At 30.5% G+C, this 18507-nt stretch overlaps 1 protein-coding gene across 1 annotated transcript in view; it reads left to right on the forward strand.

The window, feature by feature from the left end:
* Nucleotides 1–17010, forward strand: part of LOC111039798 — a 36246-nt gene extending 19236 nt beyond the window's left edge. The window contains exons 2-8 of the mRNA XM_022323431.1: nucleotides 304–415; nucleotides 3715–3848; nucleotides 12431–12543; nucleotides 12641–12750; nucleotides 13540–13618; nucleotides 14171–14704; nucleotides 16143–17010. Of these exons, the coding sequence (XP_022179123.1) occupies nucleotides 304–415; nucleotides 3715–3848; nucleotides 12431–12543; nucleotides 12641–12750; nucleotides 13540–13618; nucleotides 14171–14704; nucleotides 16143–16338 (1278 nt within the window). The 3' untranslated portion in view covers nucleotides 16339–17010. The remainder of the gene's footprint in view (nucleotides 1–303; nucleotides 416–3714; nucleotides 3849–12430; nucleotides 12544–12640; nucleotides 12751–13539; nucleotides 13619–14170; nucleotides 14705–16142) is intronic.
* The last annotated feature ends 1497 nt before the right edge of the window (nucleotides 17011–18507 follow it).

An 18507-nucleotide genomic window follows, 5' to 3' on the forward strand; every position in this document is an offset into this window, starting at 1 on the left:
ATTCAAAATAACGAAACTTTCAAAAACGTCAAACGAATAGGTTAAAATATTGTATTTCATCGGTTTAACCACTGCAGTATTACACTACGAATTCTTCGCTGTTTAAATTGCCTATACCCATATCATATTAATATGTAAAATGTGAATAAATATACATTACGGTCTTAACGTCAAATTTAAATCATACTTTATTTATGAGATACCCTGAACACGATATAATATTCACTGAACATCATATTATTCTAATGTTTATACTTTTTTCTATTATTTCATGTATTTCATGTATTTTTTTTTTTTTTACAGCATATTAACCATGGGCAAAATCTCGTGGAAGAAGAGTTCGTACCATCCGTTACTGCGACATGCAAAGCTGGATACATGACGATTAAAGTCACCACCAACCAGCCTTTTGTTGGTTAGTTGACATTGTTTTTTTTTGTTTACGTTTATTCAATTATAATTACTCTGTTGCATGCTATATGACCGTTTTAATAAGCCAATTATCCGGTAATTAAGGACACGAGTTACTGTATTCGATTGTAATGTAAATTATATTTTATCTTTAACAAAACATATGGTATGCAGGCAAGCACGTTATTTTAAAAAAACATTGCATCACATCAAATTGCCCCATAGTACATTATATGTGTCACAAAAATAAATTGAAGTGCATATTAAATTGACATACCTAATATCATCATTTATTCATCTAGGTATTTCTTATTTTAAAGTAATTAAATCGTACATTTCAAATAGCATTATATATGTATCTTTAAGAATATGGTATAAATGAAAATAATTCATTGTTATGAAAACTGCAGTTCATATCTTCGACAATATTAAATTATTAAAACTGATTTGATAAAAACATTAAAAACCATTAGTGTAGAATATAATTTACTTTAAACGTAGTTTAAAAGCAGTATAAAGTAAAAAACAAACAATACATGTTTATACGGTGTTTAAAATGCGTGTACTAATATACTTTACAATATTTTACATACGGTAACATATTATAAGAATGTTTTTTTTTGCTTCGCTGCTTTGCTACCTTCGAATCCCACGTCCACTATTATGAACAACTGGTCATAAAATATGTTTAAACATGGCACGGAATGCGGTGCACACCTTTAGTCTTTACAATCAGAAATTAGATGTTGGATTACGAAACCGATCGGTCGGTTCAATATTATTATCTATAACACGTATGTTGAGTATAAACCAAAACTACGTATTTACTAAGTTTTGACCAAAGGCCGTCTCACCATAAACCTTCTGCTTTGTCAATTATGAATAGAACTTAACAATATACCTACCTATAGTGTTGTCTTTTAAAAATAATGTCTTTTTAAAATCCCTGACGAGGCCATATTATTGTTATATTTTTCCCTCGACCTCAACAAACAAATAAATAATGATTTACAAAATAATCTATCTAAAAACATGTACTTATTTTACAATAATACCCGTGTACAATAAATATATAGAACAAACGAATATTCTATCAATGAGATTTGACCATAAAAGTACAGTAAATACTAAATGATTCTAATTTCCAAATTTAAAATGTATATATACTAATACTAGGTATATAGTATTAATTATTTAATTAATTATTATATTAATTATTAATTATTATTAATTTATTATTAATTATATATTATTATATTATTATATTAATTATTTACCTGTTGAAAATAAATGAGGCCATATTAATATATTAGAAATTTACATAATGTTCCTATTAAATATATAAACCTATATAATAAAGGCTTCGCCCCTTTTACGCTCGGCTAAAATGCTTATTATATTTGAATAATTATAACTGGTATCTATAATTTTTTTCCAACTATTATTTATTTAATTTTTTTGGTTGCCATAGCCATTATTTTTTTAAATTTTATTTGAGTGTTTTACGGCATGTACGGCATTTTGAATATTCGACCAAAAATATCTAACTTGGTTTACACGTCTGTATTGCAGAATAGATTATGGTTTACTATAAGTAATTTGATCTTTACTTTCAAATTAAAATTAATACAACCCAGCACGGCTATAATAACTGACCCGTACTTTTTAATATTTATATGTAATATATTTGTATAGGTACCTATAATAATATGCATGTGCGTCATAACAAAATCATTAGGTATACAGTAAACACAATACGCATTAGCAGAAAATTATAACACTGTGGTATAAATTGTATATAATTATTATCAGACTAGAAAGGTGTGAACCAATAATCAATACTTTCATTGTTTTTTGACACCAATGATTCTATAGTAAGTATTAGGTACTTAACATAAAATTTCACCAACGACTTTTTTCCACGCCTTTTTCGTGGGATCTAAATATAATAATGTAGTCTTTGTAATTTCCGCATTCAATTTATATTTTATTGCATTGTCTCTAAGCTACAGAATTATTCTATTGGTAAGATCTAAACCAGATATCGTTTTCCCTTTGTCAAATTATTTATTTTTTTAATAAAAAGAAAAAATTGCTAATCTCTATATAGTTTTCTAATTGTTTAAGTTATTCATTCCTCACCTAGTTATTTAATTTCAATATTATTAATAGTTTTCTATTATCTATTCATTAAATATCAGTCATTACTGATATTGTGATATTTAAAATATTTTCATGTATATTAAAATTTAAAACGTAGGTACATCACACCAGCTCCCCAGTTTTCAATGTTTGAAAAAAAACATATTAGAGCATCTATTTGTACTTCATTATAAGCTATATGTGTTTAAAAACTAACTGTATTCAAATACAAATTGCACTTTGTTTAACTTTTAAACTTTGTAAATAATTCAAACTTAAGTGAGAAGATAATATTATTATCTGCACTAAAATAAAAAGTTATCGTTTACACAATAATTATTAAGAATTCAATGAGGAACAATAATCATTTAATATTTACTTACAGTAAATACAAATCTTGTAAATATACTTATATACATAATAATAATACTACTTTGTATAAATAAGTGAGTTAATTTATTATAATATGGTTTTATTATTATTATGACTATAATTTAAAAGATATGTGAAAAACCAAGTAGATTGTCGACATTATGTCGATGAAAAGGTCAGAAGGTTAGTGGTAAAATATTTTGTGTGAGCCTTTGTCCGCACCTTCATATCACAAGGAAAAAACCGAGCTTTTTGTATCTGAATAATATTTGTATTGGTACGTGGACAGTTGATAATTCCTACAAAGTTGAACATGAAAACATGTACCTACAAATCTACAATTTTATTTTTAAAAGAAATTTTAAATTTCCTTGCAATTACCGTTGTTATTAACCATGATCAAATCATATCTCCCACCAAAAAAAAAAAAAATGATAATATAGGTATTTTTAATTTAGCAAAAATAGCCAAAATATAAAGTTAAGTTAAAACAAAAAGAAACTTTTTTTACCTTTCCGAAAAGAAGTTTGTGTAACTGGAGACACCTACTCAGATAGATGTCGTTTACTTGATTGTACGTTCACGTATAACGAATAATTATTTATATAATATGTAATAATAGTATAGATACCGACACTTGCCCACAGGCGGTATACTCTATATATTATATTAGTGAAGAACAGTGTTCGAAGTTCGATCGTACCCACGCAATAAATGCATCATAAACGTCGTGGCTAATCGGAATAATAATTTTATAATTAAAAAACAAAACCATCTTGTTTCCCACAGGTGCTGTGCACGCCAGAGACTATCGTTCGTCGGGTTGTCTGAGTTACGGGAACGGCACCAAGCTTACCACGCTTGGCATCAATCTGCTGGCCACCCAAGGATCGACTGATTACTGTGGCATATTCATCAACAACGTACGTATTTCAAAATTGAATCATTTTTGTTTCATAAATAATATTATATACACAGTGCACAGTTTAATAACAACAAAGAATTTTCTGGTTTCAAAACGATATAAGTAACTGGTCAAGTACCTATCAGGTTTATTGTAGGATTGTTAAATATGGCAGAATAGAATCTTCTGAACTTGCCTCTCGAATTTTCTCTCAAGTACCTCAAAGTTTAACTCTGCCCGACGATCCTTTTACGTCCCTTATGCCCAGTGCCGCAACTATCGGGGGTGCAGGGGGTGCATTGCACCCCCAGCAGAGAATTTAGAGGGCCCCAAAGAGGCCCTCTTTAAATAATAGAAAAAGACTTAAAATTATTACATAGTAAATTAGAAAATAATATAGATAATAATATGTGTCTAATGTCTATACTCTATAAATAAAATATATATTATGTTCTGTTGCAACAATCATGTTACCAGTTAAAGCAGAATCAGTAATAGTTTATTTTTAATAAACCAGGAATATATCAATTAGTTAAAATTATTATAGTACCTATTCTAGAAATTTAAAAATTTTTTTTTTTATTTTGCATATGATTAGTTGGTGAATTGGATTTAAAGTTGGAGTTTCCAACAGATAGAGGACATTTTCAAAATATCACAATCAGTTCTAATTTGAAAAAACAAATTCTATCATATGGTCCTTGCAAACCGTCAATAAACTTTCCTTCGGACATAATTTTTAGTGATGAAAATGAAACTATGAAATCTAGCAGACACTTTTTTATCATTAGTTGATACTGCTTTATTTCAACTCGAAGATCGTTTTAAAGGACTTAAAGTAGTATCAAATACTTTTAATTTTTTATTGCCACCAAATATAATAAAATTAAATGAAGCAGAAATAGTAAAATCATGCTATGATTTTATTCAGTTTTACAAAACTGACGTAACTTCCGATTTAACTAGTCAAGTTCTATCTTTAAAGGAATTTATAAAAAACACTGATATGAAAACAATTAAAGAATTATGTTTATATTTAATAGAAAACGACCTATCATCTTTGTATAGTGAAGTTGTTACATCTTGTATTATATTTTTAAGTTTACCAGTGACTGTAGCATCGGCCGAACGGTCATTTTCTAAACTTAAACTGATTAAAAACTATTTAAGAAACTCGATATCTCAAGACCAACTAACAAACATAAGTATATTAAATATAGAAAGAGCTCGCACTGAAGAACTTGATGTAGAAAAATTAATTATTGACTTTGCCAATCAAAAAAGCAGAAAAAAAAATTTTTTAAAGTAATTTTAATATTATAAATATGTTATTATTTTTGTAATGTAAATGTTTTTATCTAATGTAAATTTGTATTTTTTTAGTTAAAAATAAATTTAAATTGTGGTGGATACTTAACGTTTACATATATAAATATATTTTTCATGAAAAAATGTTGTAAAATGTTGGTAAGTAAGGGGCCCTATTATTTGGTATTGCACCTCGGCCCTATTAACCTTAGTTGCGGCACTGCTTATGCCACCAATGACCGTTTAGAAAAATATCGGCCGCTAAGAAGATAATAATAATTACTATAACGCCAATGTGGACCTAAATTTTCAAACATCATACATTTTTTATTTTTGTTTCTTGCTACTCATGATTATTTTAATAATACTGTTAAGTTTATCGATATTTGTATTTTGCCAATGATTTAACCACCCATGTAATACATAATATTAAGTTTACTATTTTTTCATTTATTTAATTAAAAGTTGTTAATGAAATATGTACTGAAGTCCATTTAAATACCTATAATAATAAAAATCAAACAGCGTATTACAGTTACGAAATCGAATCAAATAAGTAAAAATCGAAACTGTGGGTTAACAGTTTATTTTTCACAAATGTCTAATGCTTGATTTTTACCCAACCTATGTTTTTTGAATATTGCAGATCAAGTAGTATAGGTATGAGATATTCAAATAAAGAAAAGTTGTAATAATGACCTCGCATTCGCAGTAGTTGAGCTATAGTATAAGGTATACGTTATACTGCGACTGTTTTATATTGTACATGCCTATATGAAAATATTAAAAAAAAAAATTCTGTACCTCTTTTTGTGTGTACCCCTGCAATGCACAACTATAATAGTCGATACAAGTATATTTAATACAATTATAAAACGCATAACGTAACAAGTATTAACAAGTCACATATAATAAATGAGTTACAACGATATTAATGAAAACGGGTCCTAATATTATGTTGACTTGATATAAATCGACAATCTGCAATTTTTAATAATATTGTATTGTACACACATAATAATATGCACCGGCACAGTTACTATTGTACAAGTTCATATTATTATTTTGTACCTATATACCTACGTTTTGCGCACATCGATTTGTACCGTTCGTCGTCCGCAGACACCTTCAGCTATATATTGGCGACTACGACTATCGGTCTTGTCGTCATTATTATTATTATTATTATTATTATTATTGTTACGAGTTTATGACATATCTCCGAGACAGCTGCTGACGGTGAGTAGATGATACGACCATCGCCCGTGTGTATAATATAATAATATACGACATATAATATAATTTATTATTTATTATTGTGTACTGGGCATTGTGCACCGTACATCATATCGTAGTAGTTACATTATTTTATAATAATACGATAATATTATATTATGTACCTGGGAAAAAACGTTCGCCCGATTTCACGGTAAGCTACTCCTCGAATATAGACGGCACAAACGACTTAACGGCAGGTGGGTGCGCATTTTTCGCGGCATGCGTTACGATTGTTATTGCGAACGACGTGTAATGATGTCACGTCGTCGCGAAAATTTTCCTCGGAAAAGCTATAGGTATACGGACAGCAGACGTCATCCGTATATCAAAACAAAATCGCATCGCGTATAGATATCATGACGTGCGTGTAAGACGCATACTATGAGTACTTTATTTTATTATATTATGCACCGATGTACTTTTAACTATTTTATACGTAGGTACTTTGTTGTATGGTTGATGACTGGTGTAATAATATTATTATGTCCAAGTCATGTGTATAATATATACATGTCCAAGGTGAGATTATTTTATCACTATAAACAGCCATTTTCTCGGTAAATGTCCGTGTTTATGAATAAACATTATTTTTACACAATTTTAGGACGTCATTAACAGTAGTAATACAACGTGTTCGAGAAAAGTGATCTTTTTTTTAAGTGAGGTACCATAAGCACTCGTTATTTTAAATCGGTTACCAGCGTTTATTTGAATTTCAGTTTAGCGGATGAGTGGGCAGGCATAATGGCCCCCCGAAATAATGGTGCAGTAGTTCATATATAGACTTATAAACTTAGTCACTCTTTTATGTATCAAATTTGAATTCTTATAAATCTAATAATTAATCACGATTGGACCACTGACTCGATATTAGATGATCAATAGAATCGTCTTTTTCCTAAACAAATTTATTAGACACTCTATGAATTGATTTCGTTTTCATCCGTTGACATTTGAGTTTGAATTATAGTATAGGCGTGTGTGGTTAAACAATATTCGTAATTAATTTCTAAATTACTTCGCATATTTTATCTTTAACTTGAGTATCAAATTGGTTGTTAAACTAATTTGCACTAAGTCACTATATAATTGATGATGAAACATGTTCAGATACATAATATACTAAACTCTCAGAAAAATTAACAAGTCCAATTTATTTAATCTTTTTTTGTTCTATTAAGTTAGACACTTACTTAGTTACGTCTGAACCAGGGGTGTCTTCAGAACCATTTTTAGGGAATGGGTGAAAACTAAAGGTATAAACTCTGTGTTAATATATTATCAATCACCATTATTATACATAGTTCTAAATTGTTTATTAATGTTTTTTAAATATACATATATTTTTTTTTATAATAATGTTTTAAGAAGACGTCGTACCCGCATAATTTAGTTTCTGTTTTATTAACGTATAAATTACTGTCAGACAAAATTGTACGTCCAAAGTAATCCGTTTTACTCCGTCATTTTGGATACAGTGATTTGACCTATTATGCTATTTGAAGGTAAGACTATTATTTAGGACCCCACGTAGGCTTTTATTTATATTTTATTTTTAAAACAAGTTACGAGCGTTTGAAAAGTGTAGTAAAATATATTATTCTGAACGATTATTCTAATTTGATATGTTGTGCGTTATAGTTAGATGCCCCCGCCTCTCTAAGACGGCCCCGGTCTAAACTAAATTACCAACTTCGTGAAATAATAATAATAATATTATAATATACATTTTTATACATTTTTATATACGCGTTCAATACCAGTTTTTCTATGGAATACCATTATAACAGGTTTTTGACATTTTGATTATGAGGAATAAAGCATTCTATCGTTGTCATTTCAATTGTTGTACCTTATTCTGGCTTCTATAACGTTAATTCTATGAGCATGACCAAATATTGGATAGTATATAGAATATAGATACTAGAACACTAGATAGTATAGTATATAATATTCGTATACGTTAATATAATATAAATATATACGTATTCTTTCGTCTTTCACGAAAATAACATTACTTGTCATTTCCAATTCCGTTTGTGAATAGGTAGTTACACTAATAATTACACTATTTTCATTTAAATTGAAATACTTTTTTTGTAAGTACACACATTACACCCATTTATCACTTTTTTAGGAACAGTATGTTGGTATTTGTACATATTATTCACTTTTATTTCCTATACCTACATTTATACGTACTAGTTTTTTTCAAACAATTTATGAGTACCTATACCGGCTATACCTATGTAATAGGTGCCTTTAAGATTGATAATAGGTCAAATCTTTCTATTATTAAAGGTGTCACTACACTGAAATGAAACGGCTGAAAACAAATTTCCTATGTTGTACGTTTGCAAAGTGGATCGACATACGCTGGTGTGGCGTCCTCTTGAAGATTCTTAGTCTCTTAGAGTTAGATAATAACTCTAAAATAAACTATACCTACTTTAACCACATACATTTTTATACACTTATATTATAATATTATACTGGGTGATCTATTTAACTCGATACACTCATTATTTTAAAAAACAATAACATTTTTGAAAAAAAACTATGCATTTTAAATTTTTAACAATTTTTTTTTACCATTTTTTTTTTTTTTTTTGACTAACAACATACATTTTTAATTTGATATTCTAAGAAAAATATTATTTTGAATATTTCGAACTATATCAAGTATTATTTTTTTAATAATGTAAAAAAAATATTAAACAACTTTATAGTTTTTGACAAAAGGAGTGTCTACGTTAAATGTATCGTATCACCCGGTATATATATTAAAAAAGTCTTCAATTAAAATATTATTATTATCTTCTAAAGTCAACATTTGTTTCTGGTATAGCTGTATAGTGTATATGTATATGCAGGTACCTATTACTTTATTACAGGTATTATGTAATTTAAAACTAGTATCATCACTTCAGGGCACAATTATAATCAAATATCAAATATACATTTATGCACTGTAGTAAGTATGAAAGTAGTGTGTATGTATTTAAAAACAATTATTTCTCATAGCATATAATATGCTCGTTTTTAATAGTTTAATTTGAATATACATTAGGGTTTAGGGAGCTGACGTGGAACAGTAAATCATTTGCTAAATGATACTAAAATTATTCCGAACAAAATAAATGGTTTTGTAGATTTTAACATTGTCTTAACATAAGAAAACTCAACATTATCATCATATTTTTTAAACAGCTTTAAATTAGTTATTTTTCTTTGAATATATTACTACAACATTATGTGTAGGTACAAGGTACTTAAAGAATATAATGACGGATATCAACTTACATATACATTTAGACAAATTTCCTTTAAATTTTGAATTGGCTTCATTTAAGTCAGACCAATTTAATTAAACTTATTGTAATTACTTTCGGGTTTTTTATGGTATTCCCATACCATATTATAATATATCATACGCAATTTAAGGTTTTTGTATTTCATTGTACCATTTGGACCACGTGCATGTTGTAAAGGATTCGATGAGAAAATATATTAAATTGTAATTTCATGTTATGATTAAAATATTGTATAGATCTATGACTCATAAATTAACAAATTCGTATAGGTACCAAGTGCATGAATTTCCTTACTCCTAACAATATTTTATCTCTTCGCATTAAAAATAATTGTGTGTGAATATTTACATTCGTAGGTATTAACGTGCGGGTGACCGTATTTTTGTTACTGAACGCATTATTCTATCATACATAATTTTCAATTTTTTTTCAAGGGTCCGAGACAGTTGATCCTCTTAACAATCTTAACATCTATATGACATAGTAATATGATGGCTAGATAAATATTGTTATTGAACTATTTAAGATACATTAATATCGCAATTTATTGTAGACTGATGTCCCATGTATATATATATATATATGTATACATAGTATAAAGTTTTAACCAATAATAAATCAACTCGGCCGTTAACATAATATTTATTCGTGTAAAGTATAATGAATTCTGTTATGTGTGTCTGCTTGGTGAAAATTGTGTAAATAAAATAATAGCGCGTTGGTCACGGTCGAGTAGTTGACCACAAGCCACAGCGAAGTCAGTACACCGAAGCCATCGAGCGAACGGGGAAAGTGCAACGGTAGGGACAGATGATCCGTGGAGGTGACGAAAAAATTATTCATTACGCGAGCATGTCTAATAAACGATTGAAACATTATAATATGTGCATAAACATTTTTCTTTCGTATTTGAATGACCAATTGTTTTCTTTTTTTCCCTCGTGGACAATTGTTACAGTTACGCAATGAACAAAATCGAGTTGATCCATGTGACGGATTCATTAATGAAATTATGTACCCGTAGGCCCCCAAAACATTCGACACGAAAATAAATAAATTATAATAGTGCATTTACTGTTTAGGATTATAGAGATTAACAACACATTAAAATATCTTCGGCAGCGATTATCGGGGTACATAGCTATAGGAAGTATTATAAATAGAACACGTTTAAATCAACGATTTTAACATACATCTGTGAACATAAAATGTTAATCTTTTTGACACGGCGGTAAACGATGGTATTTATCTTTTTATTAATAATATGTTCTTAATATAAAGTTTATAACTTTGAAATCACAATCTATTGTATTCATAAAACTCAGAACCTACGCGGTGAAAATTTCGAAATAGTTATATTTTACAATAATAGTTAATTCTCTTTGAATTATATTTTATGCTCAGATTGGAACTTACCGTTATTATACGTAGGTCCTCAGTCACATATAAATCAAAACTATAATAATTAAGTTAAAAATTATAATGTTCATACATAGGTATACGATATACCTACCTATTTATTTTACGTTTATTTTGAAACTAATATAAGTAATGACTAATGAGTATACTGTAACTAACATAACTGAGTGCGTTTAAACATTTTAAATGCTTATTGTATTAAATAATCCGTCTCAAACTCGAAATATTTTATTAAGTTCAGTTTTCAAATAAAGGTAATTATAAAATAAGATTTAGGTATACAATCCTCCCTGAATAAATAGGCTGTACAACCAAATTAGTATTTAATGTATAGAATAGGTACATATTGAGATATACCTGTCGAACAAAATGATAAGATTTTGATTTTTGATTTTTGCCAGTTAACATTTTACTACAAATGGCCAATATTTTGATGTATCCAACAAAACTCAAGTCAAACCAGATTTTACTAATATTAGAATAGTACTAAGAATGCTGTTAACACATATAAACACATTTAGCAATTTAAAATGTATTATATGTGGTTAATTACTAAATAGAATATACCTACCCCGTGTGCAATGTGTTGACAATCACGTCTCATAGACGTTGGTGTATGATCTCAAAGCTAACGTCTACGGTGAACATATCTGATATGTCAATTAGATGTTTGTAAAATGTCGCACAATCTACATCTCTGCAGATGTGTCAATGAAATGATTGAAAAATTATAAAAATAACTTCACGAAATCAACATCTCCTGGAATGTATAACAACTAATGTTGTGATTGTGATGTTTCAGAGGTATTGCAGGTTCCGATTTTAAAATGATTTATACAAAAATAAACAGGGCAATTCTCAACGTCGCATGGTAGTCACATGGCCCCCCTAAAAATCATTGTAAATAATCTAAAAATAAATTTTAAAAAAAAGTCCGATTCGGTAATGGCAATAATTATGACGTATAAAGGTCCACACACCCTGTTGCGGTGGCGGTGAATTGTGTTTGGACTTATTTTAACGCCACCTCCACCGCTACAGTGTGTGGGGACCTTTAAGGTAAGGTCAATAGGTTAGAGTATATCCTCTTATGACAGTTTCTGTACATGAGAATACATACCATAATTTCGATTATACCTATATAGGTATATAAAGTTAATTATTTCCGTAGGTCCATCTTGGTGATTATAGATCACTAAATATTTAACGATTGGTTATCACACTGTTATCATAATATAATACTTAATACACGAATATAATAAAAAAAATATTAATTTAACAGAAAACTGAAGAAAGATCAGTACCGATAGCTATAAGAATACACAGAACTCTAGAACTTGCGGACGATAAGTACTACGTTATCACATGTGGCAAATCAGGATTCAAGAATTCCAAGTAAATAATGTCTATAGACTTGAACTTGCCGATTAAATTCTACAATTGTTTAAGAAAAAAAAATTCAACAAGATTAAAACATTACATTACTTTTCAGAAACGAAACGTCATTGGTATCATTAAAATTCCTCGAGAACGGCAAAAGAATTCAGGAAGTTGTTTACAGCCATCCTTACACACTCAGGGCTGAGATATCAAGACACGATGGTAAAATAAAATAACACTTCATAATTATATTGAAACTTTAAATAACTTACTAGCGAATACCTAGATAAACTAAAAAAATGTTCATGTTTAAGTGGGCCCAAACACATTTTTAAGGAAGTGTGTCCTCAAAATGCCCAAAAGTATGTAGTTATATATTTTCTTATCGTGTACTTAATATGATAAAACCATATTATATTAATGCACTTATTATAAATTTATAAGTTATAATATACAATTGGTACATTTATTTTTGTAGCTTTTTTGGTAAGTAACTATATTATAAGGAGGATTTCCGAAAACGGAAAAACGATTCGCATACACTGTTCAAATCAAATCAAATATAAACATTTTATTATATAAAGAAATAACTATAAAATATGTATTTAAATATTTCATATGAACGGTATAATGTGTTTTAGTGTATAAATATATTTAATTTAAAGATATATTATTGATTCCTACTGCGATCGACTTTTTAACAGTGTGTGAAAGTATTTACGTAACAAATTACACGCTTCGATAATAATTCGAATTCAATATTTGCTCTCAATTTGTGGTTTATTAAATAATAAGTGCACATTATAGTTTATTAATATTTCAAAATGTTACTTAATTCAATGAAGTAGAACAACCATTAAACATAAATCGTTTAAAAAAAAAAAATAAAAACCATATTCGCTCAAACCCACGTACCTATCGCATTATATGTATTTATTCGTGTATATAATATCCTCAACCATATAAAAGATTAAACATAAATATTTTTTTTTCATGTTCCAAATCACGCAGGTGCCTATGGAATACGCGTTAAGAACTGTTTTGCGTTCAACAAGAGGAACAACAGCGTCAACCTCATCAATGAGCTCGGGTAAGTGAACCCTGACGATACTGCATATTGTCGGCTACAAAAGATCTCCCGCTGTATACCGCGTGTACCACAATTATGTGGTTTTTCTAGTTACAACTTCCAAAGACTCAGAAATTAGTGGTTTAAAGCGTGATTGTTTTTTAACTCGCTTACGTCTGCTCGAGCGTTTCTAAGAAGATGGCGTTCGATGGGATTTTATTTTATACTCGGCTATTATTTCGATTCGTCAATAACCTCAATGATGGTCCGAGACAGTGCACTGCTATATAATAATATGTTTCTTCTCAAAACAGACGGGGGGGTATCGTCGTGTATTGTCAACAATTAAATATAGTTAATGGCCGAAGACGTCAAACCGGAAACACTTTCGCGTCGTGTACAATCCATTAGTTTTTTATTCAATAATATTATATAGTCAGCTACCCGATTTTCATTGGACAGTATCCGATTTGATTATTGCAAGTACCCGACAGCGTGCAAAATGCGTCTGAATTTCCCATCATATGACGTATTGTATTACCTAATTAATTATATTATCGTTGTATGGCGCAGTTGTCCGGCCAACACTAAGGTGATCACGCCGTTCAAGTACGACCCAAAGTCGGGGTATGCGGACGCGGCGCTTGCTTCGATGTTCCGGTTTCCGGACAGCCCGGAACTGTACTTCCAGTGCGACATCGAGGTGTGCCGGGGCGCGTGCGCGGAACCCGATTGCGACGGCGTGTCCGCGGTGCAGTTGCAGCAGCAGCAACAGCAGCAGATCAAGTACGAGTTCGCCGTGGACTCTCCGGCGGAAAACGGAACGCTGACGGCCAGCACGACGGTGTTCGTGCTCGAGCCCGGCGAGACGGCCCGGAGTCTGACGCTGTGCGACGACCCGGCCGACGGGGGCATCCGGCCGCCGTGGCTGCTATACCTGTGCATAGCGTTCGGGCTCATGTTCCTCATCATGCTCGTCATCAACGTGTTCCTGTGCTCGGCGATGACGTGCTCGTGCGCCCGTACCGACATCATTGAAAAGGAGCCCAGCATCATCGAAGACTACGACCCATACCGCAGCTGGCACGGTTCGCAGTACGGATCTAGGTAAGACTGCAGTATATAGAGTCACCTATGAAGTAGTGCTAGAAAAATACTTTGAGACTTTTGAAAGATAACAAATATCACCGTCGCACCGATGCGTCCGGCTTCTGTAAGTGCAGTAATTATCAAAATTGGGCTTTGATTCCACCTGAAAAACGTTCTCCTAAAAAATGAACGAAATTCGACTGTTTTCCGGGCGTAAGAGTTTTTCTCGTAAGGCTATATATGCTTTTGTTCTAAAAACGCACCGGCTCCGACGCCCTTAATGGCGTATAGGTAACCGAAACTCAGGTGATCGATACATTTTATAATAATTAGGGCTGGGATTTGGATGCACATTGCATTGTTTTTCAAAGCTTACTGTGCAATGCTCGTCTTGTCACAAATTTGTTTTATGTACATTTGAATGAGAATAAGAAAGTTTATTTTGCATTTTTTGGCATTTTTTAGTTTTCAGGTCATTTTCTTAATTTTTTAGGGCATTTTAGAGTTTTTGGAGTATTTTTTGAGTTTTTGGAAACCAAGTGTATGAATTTGAAATTTTATTTTAAGATTTTAAGATTTTTATACCAACATGGTTTTTAAATAAAAATAACAGATTATAAGTAGGTACTCGTAATTCGTATTATATTATCGGACAATCAACTTTTTTTTTAGATTTATACTAAAACTATGCATTTACAGTTTACACTTGTAATAGATTTTTATAATGCATTTTTAAAACTTTTTATTGTAATTCATACTAAAATGATTATAAATAAAAAAATTTGTAGCAATTTTTTTAGGGCATTTTTCGGAGTTTTTTTAGGACACTCAAATCCCCTCAAATCCCCTAATAATAATACAATATGTAGACCTACCAAGTAGGTAAAGGCACTGGAATACTGTATACTCATAGGAAATGAGTAAGTCTTAGTGGCCTTAGAGTCAACATTACACTAGAAGAGAGATCGGGAAGGGGCTTTGGGGTTGGAAAGAATTGCGAGGGGACAATATTTCCTTATTACAAAACCAATAATCGATATTACATTTTTACATGATATCATACAGTTTGCTTGAAAAAAACACTCTAAAGTTTTCGTAATATTACAAAAATAAACACTATGTCTCTAATATTAGTTGAATACGGTAAATTATGCATAGCTGGTACATCAATAGTAGCGGTAAATTTCTCAGCTGCTCCTCCCAGGTCGCACGCCTCCGAGATCGCCACAATCGATTACATTTCTATTAACAATATTGAAACGGAAATTAATTTATTAAATCATCACCTGCAGTTTTTACCATAATTATATGAAAATAACTTAACATCACGATACTCGAGTATTGACTGTGAGTACTCGTATTATTTAGGATTGCTGATTTTTCAGATCGACCTGTGAAATATTGTGATTGCGATAAATCATTTTTGACCGTTGATTACTTTTTTTTTGAAATTTAGGTACTCATTAAACGGTAAGCCGGGATACGTGTCAGGTGGCTCTACAATGAATTCCACTCGGTCCATGTCCACCAATAGTGATCATTATGCGATAGTACACTCGAGACCAGGCAGTCGGTATTCGGGCACAGCCAAACACCAGCCACACATGAGAGGACCGCCGTCCAACATCGGATCACATTATTCTGGAAAATAGTTTAAACTTCCAAAAATAATAATGTATATAATGATATATATTAATATATATACGTTATGTATTAAGATATTATTTGGGTAAATCGTCATTTATTTCGGAGAGGTAAACGGATGATTTTACCTGTTTTTTGAAAATAATAAGATATTATATTTATACTACTGTGTACATAATATTATATACTCGTACGTGCGTTATGCAGCAGTTGTACTTAATTTTAACGAGAATTATATTTTATAATCTCTCAAAAACTTAGTTGCCATTGTATTTTTCTATCTTTAATAATTATTTTTAAGTGTATTAATATATATATATATATACCTAATTTAACGTGTATAATAATTTGAATTATTAATAGTTACTATACATATATATATATATAATATATATACCTATTGTGCGTATCATAGTGTAATGAATTAACTTCCTATTATTGATTTTTATAGAGAGTATAATAATGTCTAACTACATAATAATATATACTAGAATGTATTGCAAATCAAGTAATTTAAAATAAATTACAGAGTGATATGTCAATTATTGCCATCGCATCACTGAATTAATTTCGTTATGGTATATATATATATGCATATTTAAAATTTTATACACAATACGTGTTACGTATGTTAATTATAACAACATGATTTATAAGAAATTAGTTACCTCTGTTGTATTCGATTTTTTAAACAAACGTGTAAATAATAAATACATTCGGTAAAATACTTTTAATGTGTTTTCTTTCTTAAAAATATTATCGTGAATTACGTTTAGGGGTACCTACCGCAGAGCTAATGCGCTTACATGTAGACGCCTACCCATATTTTACCTACCTATATATTTTATCTGAAAATCGTCATTTTTTTTTTCTACAACTTACAAACAGTTCAACATTTTATTCTTCCGTATAGTTCAGTTGGCGGTGAGTTAAAAACTTGCACGTATATATAGTCGGGTGAATGAAAAGTGGCCGCTGATGCTTACGCGCCTAGAGGTGAATTTGTACCATTGTACCCAGTGGTCGAAGTGGGGGGGGGGGATACGGAGGGATGATATCCCTCTACTTTTTTGTATTTACATTTTGCATCCCTCTACTTATTTTGTCTATAGAATAACGCATTCCTCCTAAGACTTGTGTTTTAAAATGAAATAATGATTATGATTTTTACATATTTTATACCTATGTATAAGAAAACTTTTTATTTTTCGTATAGGCCTAAATCTGAATTTGTAAGACCACTGATTGTACCGCAAAATTATGGGAAAAAGCGCGCGCATTTTGAATTATTAATCATAATGCAATTACGCGCTTTACGTGATCCACTTTGAGAAGCCACGGCTTATCGAAAAAAAAAAAGGTTCCTATCATATTGCCAGCGGCCACTTTTCATTCACCCGACTATAGAGTCGCCGTTTGCCATACAAGTAGATATATCATAATATTATGTCATAAACGTCATGCACAATATTAGGTACACAAAGGTGCCACAATGCCACATGTATTTTGAATACCCGTTTTTAAGTGGACGTCTATATGAGAACCACTTATGAGAAACCTTGTAAAGGTTCGAGCCTTTTTCCTCGTAAAAAACGGGAGATTGTAAATTCCGCCCTAAATGAACAGGTACAAACAAGGTAATTTTTCGGTCTGAATTGATACATATTCATGAAGAACCACTTAATTTATCTCGGAGAATGATTTCAAATTCAGCAAAGAAAAAAGCCCTTCAAATGTATGATAATTTTATTAAAATATTTTTTTGAGCCCAAGTGCAGTTCGACCACTACCTGTTTTTTACCCGAGTGCAGTTCGACCATTACCTTTTTTAAACCCAAGTGCAATTCGACTAAAATAAGTGCAATTCGACCATACCCGGTAAATTCCGCCCGGAAAAATATCCAAATAAAAAAGGTACATGTAAATTCCGCCCAAAAAAATATACAGGTACAAAAATAGTTCCGCCCGGAAAAATAAATATTTTTGAACTAAGCGTTCCGTGACTGTACGACGAGAGCGTACTTTTCGCGACGCGGCGCGTGTTATAAGTTATAACTTATAGTATTGGGAAGTCACAAAAAGTTCGGACATGAACAAAAATAAACAGTATAGAAGTGATATTTTGACTCGTATTTATTATTATAATTATTACTATTTTAACAATTTTATATATATTG

The sequence above is a fragment of the Myzus persicae genome, unplaced genomic scaffold (genome assembly GCF_001856785.1).
Source record: "Myzus persicae strain clone G006 unplaced genomic scaffold, MPER_G0061.0, whole genome shotgun sequence".
Classification (NCBI taxonomy): domain Eukaryota; kingdom Metazoa; phylum Arthropoda; class Insecta; order Hemiptera; family Aphididae; genus Myzus; species Myzus persicae.